The following is a 12,821-nucleotide window of genomic DNA, read 5'->3' on the forward strand; positions in this document are numbered from 1 at the left end:
CAAAAACAGAGAGAGAGAGAGAGAGGGAAAGAATGAACTCTTGATTTGGCTCTATGCCTCAGAAAACAGAACTTTTTCTGACTTTTTCTGCCCACTTGTGTGTGTGTGTGTAAAATAAAATTGCTTTTGTCATGCATATTTAAGAATGCAGATGGATATAGCAAACTCATTTGTGTTATCTGATATGCATCAATGGAAAGTGGCACTGAAAAACAAGAAAAAAGAGCAACATTTTCTGCAGCTTCTTAAATAATATGCGCTAATATTACTACAATAAAGGTAAATAAAGAGACTCCAATCTTTTACCATACTGGCATTTCCAATTAAAACAGTAAATAAATGTACATAGATCCACCGTAAATGCCTGCGACCTTCACATGAACAATCAACAAGCAGTCCCATGGCCATTAAGTTTATTTCTTCATAATTCCTAAATAATGCACTAGGAGTGGCAGGCATTTGCACTTGAGTTTGATTCAGGAGTGTGAGCTCAGGCATCTTTGTTTATTAATGCATGTTCATATTGCTTGCAGGCAAAAAAAAAAACATAATCCTCCCCGTCAAAACCCAGGACAATCAGAGCCCTACCACAAACTCCACCAACAACCAGAGGTTCTGCTTCCCCTCCTGCTTACCTGTCTGTCTCTCAACATTTTTAATTCTCATTTATTTATTTTCCAGAAACTGTAACAACACTGCAGTGTAACATTGGTGCAACTGAAGTGAAGGTATACAATAAGCTGCTGCAACAAATTCTGCACCACCAAACGTAATTTTAACACACACAAAAAATCACTATATTTGGCATATTTCTTATCTTTTCTTATCTTCTTTCTTTTGGACATTTTATCTCATAATTATGACTTTATTTACTAATTATGATTTTTGTCTTCTCAAGTGGCAGAAGTGGCCTTCCATAAATGTGCTATGTCCTTAGTATAATTTTAACAAAAATCACTACATTTGGTAAACGTTTTTGAAATAAGTTTCTTGCGCTCACCAATACTTGTATATATAGTCTTCAGTGTCACATGATCCTTCAAAAATGAATGTGCTGATGCTCAAGAAACATTTCTTGGTATTATCAATGTTGACAACAGTTGTGCTGCTTCATATTTTTGAGGAAACTAGTGTTGTTGTCAAGACCAAGTCCAGTGTGTGTTGAGACCAAGACCAAGACCAGACCAACACTCCTTAAATTATTCTAAAAGATTCACATTTACTGCCTGAGAAATGTCTTATATTTAATCAGTGAATACAATTAGAATAATAAGGCACTATATAAAATTGATTACAAATAAAAGCCACCTATTTCTGAAATAAGCCACTGCCCCTGGCAACACTGAACGCTCATCCAGAAAACCCAAGCTACATTTCCTAAATATTTTATCAGTGTCTCCATGGCCTCTACAACAAACCAAAACAATATTCACCTCAAATTAAAATTTGATGTCCATTTATTTATTTCGTTTTTAAGTAGCCTTGTAATAACTGGGATAATGTGCAGTAAGCTGGTCATTATTACAAAATGAACTCCTTCAGGGTGATGCGAGACTCTATGCGGGTTTATTTTGCAATAATGACCGTCTGACTACGTGCATTATCCCTTACTTAGAGACGCAACTCTCTTTCACATGCAAAGAGCCACTAATAGGCTGCTCAAAGTCTAATCTAATCATCAAAACGCCCGTATCATAATGTCACAGCTCTCCTGGGGACATGCATGTCATTTATCCCCATCTCAAAAATCCATTGTTTGTGCAACAGACTGAGCTGTCAAGGCAAAGCCTCCTCTTTCACCCTCCTCTCCCCCTCTCTCTCTCTCTCTCTCTCTCTCACACACACACACACACACACACACTGAGCTTCATCTTGAGCAGGGCATTTCTTTTGAATCTGTTCCCAGAGCATCAAAGTGTGCTGCTCCTAGTGTCGGAGCATCGCAAGCACATTAGTCACCTTCCAACCTCTGCAACCGGAGCTCGGTCAGTCGATCCCACTTCAAAAAAAAAGCCTGCTGAGAGGGGAACTGCTATTATACTTAATTTCCCGAGCCCGTTTACAACTCTGACCTCTTGGTGGCGGTCACAAGCGAAAGACAGGGAACTAATCATAAAACACAAGGCGGCTCGTTGTGCCGTGCACAGTGGGGGTAATCTGCCTCCGTGAGCGGAATAAACCCCAGCGCGTGCCTCCTGTGATGTGGATGGATCGTCGCGCGCGCTCGACAGAACGCTGACAGAATCCGGCGCGGACCGCGAGGAAAGCAGGCGAGCTCTGAAAAACGAAAGTGTCCAAGTGCTGGTGGTGGTCGGAACGCTGTCATTTCGAGAGGAATGCATCTCTTCAGTGCCATGTTCCTGCTGCTAATGTTATCCACTATACCCTGCGAGGTAAGATGCCTTCGTAGCATGCGAAACACCGCTCGTATCCGTCATCACAGCCTGTGTTGTGTGTAAATACGCATTGTTGCGAGATGCACAGTGGCTTCTTTTGATTGTCAGTTTTTAGACAAGCACTAATTAGCTCATTGGAGGTTAATGGTTGAATCACTGTTTGGATTAATCTCAAGTGAGAGCGTCTCGGCACGCAGGGAACATTTTCTAAGAATCTGGGAACTCGTTTAAGAGGAGGACAGCTCGAGGACTGAAAAGTTGCGCAATGAATCACAAGCAGACTTGTGTTTGTTGAAGCGCAGTTCGTATTGTTACAGGAGCACTTGTAAGAGCTGTTTGTCGTTTGTTCTCCTCGAGTGTAAGATTTCCTCGCGCTGGATGACGAGAACTGATGTGACAGATGTGAACTGAAGTGAAGGACAGCACATTATCTGACCCGGAAATATTCTTGCCAAATCAGACATGTGAACATTTTTCATAGACTCGCCAAAACTACTCTTAGTCGTTACTCTTTTAGTCGTTGTCATTTACATGTCAGCTATCAACTATAATTTTTTTTAATACTTATTATTGTGTAAAAGACGCGATTTCACGCGATTGGAAACTATGGCCCGATTGGTCAGGACCATGGACAGCGATCAGCCAATCACCCGATTGCGTTTGTGATTGGCTGAAGTAGCCTTTCCACTGCACTTTAGTTTTTGGGTGGATTATTACTCGTGCCGTGCCACAACATAAGGCAACTTTATAAAAGCTAGCAGTGGAATTAGTCAATATTTAATTGACTAATTAAGAGACCGGGGAGTGCTGGAAACATGATTAGTTAACACCATTCATTTAACTGGAAATGAGATAATGACAATAAAATACATGACCACCACTCTTTAGTGTATGGTGACCGGAGATGCTGTAGGCTACAGTTTTAGTTTTGATGTGAGAAAGTACGATTTTGTGTTATAATTTGCTTTGAAATCATGCAAATGACAGAACTGGTGCCGTCTGACTGAACAGGAAGGGCAGTTGTACAGTAAACATTTCCAGTTTACTTCTGCTGCATTTGATACAATTGTAAGAGTGACTAAAACACACACACACACACACACACACACACACACACGCACGCACGCACGCAGGCACACACACACACACAAAGTCTGTTATGTTGCTAGCCTATCTTTTTATTTGATTTTATTTGCTACTTTGTATACGGCCTTACATGTTTCCTGTATGTTTACCATTGTGAATTAAGTTGTTTCAAATGAAATGAATGTGATGAGATGGATTGGTTAGGTAATAATTATTCAGAACAAGTAAATCTTGATTACCACAATACGTTCATGCACCAAATTTAAAATGTCCATGTTTTCTGTTGTTACAACCCGCCAAGTTACTGAGCTAGGATGTAATATCGGCACTCTTTATACTTGACACCAATTTACACATATTATTATGGATTCAATTTTAGAAGATAAGCTGTAGAAGAAGGAATATGAAAATAATTCCCAAATAAGGCCAAAAAATAAATAAAATGCAAAAATATATATTTTTTATTTTATTTTATTCAAAAATATTTCAAAATAATTTAAGAACTATTTTCATTATTGCACGCTATTTTAATAACATGTTAATGTTTTTGTAAGTAAAAAATAATTCGAATAAAACCCGAGAGCATGTGACATCCTGCTATGTGGCATAATTAGAGACTGGAGATGATGCATTAGATTAGATGTAACCTGTGCGCTCTATAAAACAGTATGTTAAGCAGTCTGCGAATGATTTTAATATTAGAGGAAAGGAAATGATACGGTACAAGATGTGTGCACAGTTTGCAAATTTGCCAGTAGTTCTGTTCCAGACATACATTAGGATATGTAAATGAGAACGCATCAGCAAAAGATATGAGAGTCCTGTAGGCATGCGTAGGAATGTATATTTCCGTTTCTTCACCATAAACTCCTCATAATTGGCCCTAGGGGACAATTTGTTGTAAGTGTTTGCATTAAATATTAAATGGAGAAGAGAAAAAATGGCAACACCCATCTCCCTGATGTAGCAATGTAGACATAAAAAATGGATGAATTCTTTTGGTGTGTCCTGCTAGGAATACTTCACATGGGATGCAAAGAAACATCCTCATACATGGACTCACACATTTATTTAACCATACACACATTAAAACCACCAAACACACATATGAACACTCTCATGAAATATGCAACATGTTTTAATGAGACAGATGCACTTGTTCGCTCACGATGTGTGTTGAGTACATATAATGCCCTGGGGTCATGACAACCAGTGATACAGATGGACGCCTACTTGACCTTGGCAATTCCCTTTTTATGATGGGGTTGCATCGCTTGCATTCACTTTGCACACTTCACACGCTTTCACACTGTGTGTACGATGCATCTGTGTGAGTGTCTATGTGTCTGTGCATTGAGTCCTTAAATAAGCACAGAGGATGAAATTCTATTAAGGCCATAAAACTGGATGAAACCGGGTTTAATTAGGCTCAGGGAAAATGTAGTTTAAAGCAGAATGCAAATTAGCAACAATAACAGTTTAACGAATTAAAAGCTCGTTTTGTGCTCAGCTCTCTGCGATGATTCACTCAATAATCATTTTCTCGAATCTGTGCACACACCTTTGTTACACTGGATGCACATGTAAATGACATTTTTGCTTTTTTTCCCCAAGCACGTACCGCATTGTATAATTTATGGTCTCTGTGTGTTAAACCATTTCAGTCTGTATCAACTGATGTACGTTTATTGGGGTCTCATCTTCTTAATTAGTTTGGAGTGACTGCTCACAGTTGGAATTGGATCTATTGACTGCTATCATTAGCGCAGTTCAAAGCTGGGCGGCGGCGCTAACACACAGAAGGAATCGTGCGTCTTAAAGAAACTTTAATTAGTTTATTTTAAAACGTTATTAAATCTATGCGTTTAAGGGTAAAGCACATACTTTATACGATACCGCCGCCACGCAATGACAGACAAATGATTAGCCACAAATCTGCTCGCAATCAACATCTTCATCAAATGTAATTAGCCAGTGCTTTAGAGGCAAACACGCTAGCTCAGATATACAGCTCAAGGGGCCCAATGGATGTGTCTGATCATTCCTTGCTTTAATGGCATCACAGAGCTGTCAGGAGAGCATCGGATATATCCTTTCAGCTGGAAGGCAGTGCTTCCATTTGAAGCCGTCCATGAATGAAATGATAATTTTTCAAAAACCTATATGGGAGGTAGGGGTGTGAATCGTCACTGGTCTCACAATTCAATTCGATTATGATTATCATGTCAACGATTGGATTTGATTGGATATCACGATGCATTGCATCCTCACTTTTTAATATTACTGCACATTCCTATTTGTCAATGAATACAAAAAGTGAACTCAGATAACTTACATTTTTCAATTAAGCATTAAGTTTATTTACTTACCGGTAATCATTTTAAGGCAACGGGTTTCCTACATTTTTTTAAGTAAAGTCAACTGATCACTTTTTGTATTCATTGACGAATAGGCATGTGCAGTAATATTAAAAAGTGAGGATGCAATGCATCGTGATATCATCGTGAACTGAACACTGTAAGACTTGAGAAATTAGATACATGCCAGGCAGTCTACTTGAGGCCCTGAGAGGACAAAGGACCTCTCTGGAAATTAACATTTGAACTCCCCCTTGTGCACTATCGAGACGAAAGTCTCACCTCCGAGTCATCCTAATCTACATTTCATTCCCTCGTCCCCCACTCCTTCTCCCCCATGCAAAGATCACCAAAAACTCACCCAAGAATCTAAATGGTTTAATGTGAATGATTATCATGTTTGGTATCATTTGAAATGTCTCAGTGCGACTGGTACAAATGTCTCATTTCCAAATAAGTAAAACAAATAAGAGTTTTTAAGAGTTCAGAGATAACTGGCACACAAAGGAAGGTGGTCTCGTGGCAAATGGTCTCATACCCCCAAAAGGTGTAACCTCTGAATGCAAATTTCCATTGTTAGCACGTTTCCATGTGAAAGAGGTTCTGTCTATATAATGGAATGCAGCAAAGGGCTCTGGGCCTTTTTGTAACTCAAGTTGGCCCATGATGCTAAGAGTGACCTTAGCATCATGTATTTTAAAGGGATGGTTCACCCAAAAATGAAAATTCTGTCATCATTTACTCACCCTCAAGTTGTTTCAAACCTGTAAGAATTTCTTTTTTCTGCTGAACACAAAAGAAGATATTTTGAAAAATGTCTGTAACCAAACAGTTGATGGACCCCATTGACTTCCATAGTAGAAAAAAGAAAAAAAAACTATGGAAGTCAATGGGGTCCATCAACTGTTTGGTTGAAAAAATAAATAAATCAACAGTGGGGTAATACTGTTGTATTTTATGTTGTAGAATAAAAAAAAAAAAGTGTTTTGAGCGTGTGTTCACCACAGACCTTATTTCAGCCAATTTACCAAAAAACCCATTAAAAAAACCTTGTGGAACCGGAAGTGCTAAAATGCTAACTCACTTCCGCGAATTGGCCTACAAAGTGATGTCATACCTGCAGCACTCTATTGGTATTCACGCTCAGCAGCTTCTGTGAACACAAAGCCCTCCTACTTTGATTTGATTGGTCATCTCAATATTTTACCTTTGATGAGTCGGTGACAGACCACAGAGGCTCACGTGAGAAGAGCTTGGTGCTGTGCAATATTCTTGCAGCACTAAATAAGCCATATCTATAACGTGCGTGTATGTACATAATTATGATGCACATTTTATTGATTTCAGACAGTTATTTTATTTCGCCAAAACTACATTCTATAGTGTGTAAATAATTATTACGCTTAGTTAGTAGCTAGAACTTCTCAGTTTCGCAGAACAGTTGTATTATTATTACCCCAACAGCTCTTCTAATAATGAATGACGACAGTTCAGTGGCGTTTTTTTTTTAAGCTTGCCGTCTGACAACAGTCCCACTTGCCGGTCGAAACAGGTACTATTTAACAGCTGACTATTTAAATACCCGACACAAAAGTTGCATTTAGTGGAATATGTGCGTGTAAGATAAACGGTAATTCACCACAGCCAGCAGCGCAGACAGCTTTTAATCACGGACAGACGGATTTTGGATAACAAAATAAATGTTATACAACCTATTTTATTTGTGAAGTGAAACATACTAGGCTATAATCCCAAAAATCAGGGGCTTTTGACAATACATCAAGGGCTTAAGCCCCCAAAGCCCTCCCACTCGCAACGCCACACACACTCGCACACACTCGAGCTCACACACTGTACATTTTTAAATAGTGGGTGCATTTTTTTATTACTCGCTTTTGTGTTTCGCCTCCCTCCGCCATTTTACGCTTGCACGAGAAGTGTGAATGTGACGAATGACGTCAGAGAAATGTCAGTAGGCTATAATCGATTATGGTCTATTACTGCATCGCTGCAGAATCGTCCGCATCGCGATGCAACTATTATTTTCAACACCCCTAATGGGACGCTTGGTGCCCAGACTTTTCTAGCCCCCAGAGACGCTACGATCCGTCACTTTTAGCTTGTAGAATGAGGGTGTTGTCTGTTTACTCACTATTTAGCCCTATTATATCAAACCCTCTGCTGGGGAGAGGTGCTAATTGGTTGCGACTGTGAGACAAAACCCTCATAAGTTGATTCAAATCTTTTTTTTTCACCCTTCGTTTCGTAAATACACCAGAGATGTGCATCAGAAGCAAATGGCTGCAATTGTTTAATAAGAATGTTTAAATGCGCAGGCCTTTGAGAAATAGAGAAGCGCCCACTGTGGAAAGCCGCCCAGCTGGAGTGAAGTGAAATGATCTGCTTTGGACCTGCTGTTCGCTAGAAACTCGTTTGAATGCAGTCATTTAATAATAAGCTCAGTAGAAACTGACTGCCGCAGTCCTGAGATTTTATTAAGAGGGAAATACGAGATAAAATGAATAATGTGAGTTAAGCTGTTGCCAGATGGAATTTCTGCACTTCTTGTAAGAGTTATTAGTCACTCGGGGGTCAAGCGAAGCTTCCCATGAACCGTATGAATAGGTGTCTTTTAATTCAAAGCTGGTCAAAACATGATTTTTTAATCTTTGCCTATATTGTGGGCTTGTGAAATAGTGTCCAAGCAGGATCTATTCTAATAAGCAACTGGTGGCATCATGATCCAGCCAGATTTGGTCAGGATGGAGTGCTTGCGTGGCACTGGACCAATGCGACCAGGATACGGGCAGCTGCCTGGAGACTATCACTGCTTTCGGTGCACATCCAGGCTGAAGAAAGCTTTGCAGTGAAAGCCCATTCTTTGAATTATGAATGGATGGTGCAGTCCAAGTCAGTTCATCTTGCCCACCAGCTAAAAGGCCTATTATACACCCATTTGATCAGATGTGAGATAATGTGCGTGAACCTATTAGGCCTCCTTTCTAAAGTTAGCTTGGCAATGAAAATGGCCTCATAGTGGATTTTGGCTGTTGAGAGCCTAATAAATATCAGGAGCGGTGACGGTGCTCTTGGACGGCGGTCAAAAGGGGGCAGTGACGTGTTACAAAGCTTCAGTCGCCTTTGAGATCAAGGACATGCAGGAAGGTCGGACAGGATGTGCTCTGCCAGCCATCGGTCCGACTTCCAATTGGGGAATTAGATAAATGAAAAGGCCCAGGACCAGCGGCATAAATCTCTCCACCAGAACTCATAGCACGAACAAGAGCTGCCAGCAGACCAACAGCTGCTCTCCATTTCACTAACACCACAGGCTGTCACCCTCCAGCTCCTGCATGGTTTCCCACTGAAGCTAAGAACTGTTGAGTCTGGGGTCTACTTGGATGGGAGAGCTCTTGGGGAAAGCTAAGATTGCCGGAGTGACTGGTGTTACGCCCACTGAGTGGCAAAAAGACTGAGCGGTAGCAATGGTTTTCAGCGTGAATGCCACAAAAAACACATCTAAAATGGGAAAGAGATTTGCAATTGACTGTATAATTAGATTTGACAAGAAATCTGAGGTATATTTTTTTCGCTGCAATTCATAGAAACAACTGGACTCCAAGCAGCGTCAAATCATACCCTATATATTGTATTGTTATATATTGTATTAACTCATCAATTAAATATTTTCCATCGTATATTCTGCATAATTGGATTTTTTTTAAATAAACACTGATGAAAAACCATAAAAGTTTTAGGGCTGGATGAAATTATGATATATATATAACATTGAAGTGATCACACAGATTTAGACTTACCGTATATTGTATTTATATAAAGCGTTCACACGCTCACAGGCAAATTTGCTTTATGTATTTTCCTGGCATCGAAATCAGGCACATATAAATGTCAGGATTCAGGAAACACGATTCCTAGCTGCATGTCAATGCCAATCCATGGATCACTGGATCTTTGGTTGGTTATAAGGAACACTATATAGAGATTCCCCTATTAAATCCAGTCACACAGCAGCTCTTTTGCCACTCAGTCTGGCTGAGGGCGCTGTGTTCTGGTGGGAAAGTGACGTCAGTGCAATACCCTCTATTGAGGCAAGCAGAGGGTGTTGACTTGGTGGTCTGTGTTAGTCCTAAAGTATACTTCCCTTATCTGTGTTCCACTCCAGCTTGCGGACTGTCTGCGTGACGTAATTCCTAATGTCTGCGCACACTATTCACATGCAGCCAGACACGCGCAGACAGCATCGCATTTGCGAGTGATTTGAGCTCTTGAAAAGAAAGGGCCAACGAGATAGCATGCGCACGGCGAACGTGCCTATCCTGGCTCACGGTCAAAGGAGAATACATTGAAAGGCTTGCACGCTCAATTGTGCGAGATGAAGCAGAACGTGGAAAATGAAGTATACTGTACCTGAGCCTTAATGCCCCAAAATAATGATGGGGACATTATATTATAAAAGGCACTGTTCTTTATGAGATGTTAACCTGTCATGACTCTCTGTGGTCATTGTTTCTCAGAAAGGTTAGGGATGTAATCCTGGCTAAATTTCCCATTATCTTCTATCATAGGTTGACCAGATGTTGCCTTTTTCTGGGTACAGACAGAGTTCCCATTTTTTTGGAAATGTCCCTGTTTTTTTATACTGTGAGTGCAAAACAGCCCACAGACTGAAACAACACCGAATATGCTAGATATTGCACAAGCTTGTTTTTTAAACACATACACATACAGTGTGAAATTTTTCAGTTTTAGAAAAAAAGAATGAAAAACAGAAGACATTTAAAAACTATTAATGAGGCCTGTCAAGATGCTATACTAACAGGGGCACAACGAGGACATATATCAATTGTTAAAAATACCTCATAATTATTACTTACCAGTGTTAGCTTCTCTGTAGTTAACTGTGTAATAAATCATTTGAAGATTAATTAATTAATTTGTTATTCTAATTATTTAGAACGTAGGCCTATAGGATAGTTGGCCATTGTGACTCGGCAAGTTCGGCACATCTACGTGGGTTGATGAATTTCATTTAGAGAAGTATAGCAGAGTATGATATACCATAGCTAATTAATTTACCATGGTCAAAATACACACAACTAAAATGACCCCCTTGTAATTCATAATCAGATGTTAGTAATGTCAAGGGTTTTCATTTCTGAAAATGGCCACCTTATGCAACTTAACTATATAAATTTAAAAATCTACTAACTAATGCAACATGACCTTTCCTTTGTCCCATGAGTGTGTGCGTTTTTGCATAAAGTATGTGGTTCACACCTGAGCCATGCAACAATCACAATGGCAGGTGGACCGAGAAATTAATGTTAATATTTTCATATGCGAAACATGTGGGGGCGTCTGGTTATAATGATACTATAGTTGACATCATAATAATGTCACAGGCAGCGTATGAGCGGCACTAACAAGCAATGAGAAATGAATAAGCCTCCTCCCTTCGCCCACCTTCAAGTGTTCCCATTAACATTCAATTGTAGTGCATTACAATCAGGGAGCGCGTGCGGATGCAGGGCTAGAGGAGGCGATTGAATAGCCCAGCCTACACTGTGAGAGGTTGCTGATTAGGACCCACTGATGAGACTGTATTGTGTTTGGCACAGCGGAGGGGTTGAATGTGGCCAGAATGCATGCATGCATGGCATGCGCACTAGTCCATAAATTTGTCCGGTGTGAGCAGAGATGCTACTGCTGTGTGACCGTTGTGGTGTTTTTGTGTTGTCTGCTGGAAAGAGGAACAAGAGAAGTGTGATTTTTAGATTCTTGCTTTTGCCCCTCGCATGACAGTCGTGCGAATACCTGCTGCTATCAATATTTATTTATTTATCCACATAAGAGGAGGCTCACAATATGTGTTGACACTACTGTGGGTCCTCACAAACACACTGACTATTGACACAGAGCTGTTTAGTTTGTTGCTGTAAAACTACATTATGTTAGCGTTTTTTTAGCATAGTGCTTTTGGATTTATGAATAAAAAAAGAGGTATTTTATTCATAGTATCTACTTAAAAGTATTGTTCTTCGACATAAATTACAGCAGTCATACTTCAAATGTATAAAATAAAAACCTTTACAGACAATAGCAAACATCCTGAGGTCACAATTACTTGAAATTTAAATATTAAACACAGTTTATTCCAAAGATACTTACAAGTGCAACAGCAGCCAGGTCAGCATCCGTTTTGCAGGCTTCTGTTTCTCTCAGTTCTCGCCATTCTGAAAAAGCCGGTCCGATATTTACTCGAGTCTGACTTCTTGCTCGGTCAGTCTCCCGTTTCCTCTTTCGTTGGTCCTCCGACAAAGATTTCCTAGCTTTCTGCTTCTTTTTTACAGGCTCAGCCATAACTCAGTCTATCGTTGCCCTTTGCTTATAGCTAGCCGGTGCTTGAATGGGGGCGTGTACGTGTGCAGTGCCGTCAAGCAATTCGTTACATCGGCGAGGCCGCCGACCCGCCGGCCCAAAGTTGCAAGTGGGTTTTTTCCGCTCTCGGGTACCAGGGGGGTGCGAAACCACCACCGTTCAACCCAATATAAGTAATATAACCATTCCGCTGACTCCGAAGCTGTTCAGTTAAGGTTAAAAAGTTACCTAGAGCACCATTAAAAAAAATGGCAGACCATTGGAAATTAGGCATTTAGGTTGGCCTACAAATTCACTTTGCAGCTGGTCCAGTCCTTCCGAGGCTTGTAGGCTAGAGTCCTCCTCAGCATTAAACGCTAGAATAAGACGGTCTAGTAAGTGCGCACGGCTATGTCACACATTTGTCTGTCCCCACAGTCATGGGACGAAAATACTATTAAAGGTTAAGTTCACCCAAAAATTCTGTCACTAATTACTCACCCTCATGTCGTTCCAAACCCGTAAGATTTTCGTTGATCTTCAGATCAAAAATGAAGATCTTTTCAATGAAATCTGAGAGCTTTCTGTAGGGCCCTATAAAATC

At 40.2% G+C, this 12,821-nt stretch overlaps 1 protein-coding gene across 1 annotated transcript in view; it reads left to right on the plus strand.

The window, feature by feature from the left end:
• Positions 1–1,855: 1,855 nt before the first annotated feature.
• The window catches only part of olfm2a (olfactomedin 2a), an 89,149-nt gene continuing 78,183 nt past the window's right edge, over positions 1,856–12,821 (plus strand). The window contains exon 1 of the mRNA XM_084405283.1: positions 1,856–2,393. Coding sequence (XP_084261409.1) covers positions 2,337–2,393 — 57 coding nt within the window. The 5' untranslated portion in view covers positions 1,856–2,336. The remainder of the gene's footprint in view (positions 2,394–12,821) is intronic.

Source organism: Rutilus rutilus, assembly GCF_951802725.1.
Source record: "Rutilus rutilus genome assembly, chromosome: 1".
Lineage (NCBI taxonomy): Eukaryota > Metazoa > Chordata > Actinopteri > Cypriniformes > Leuciscidae > Rutilus > Rutilus rutilus.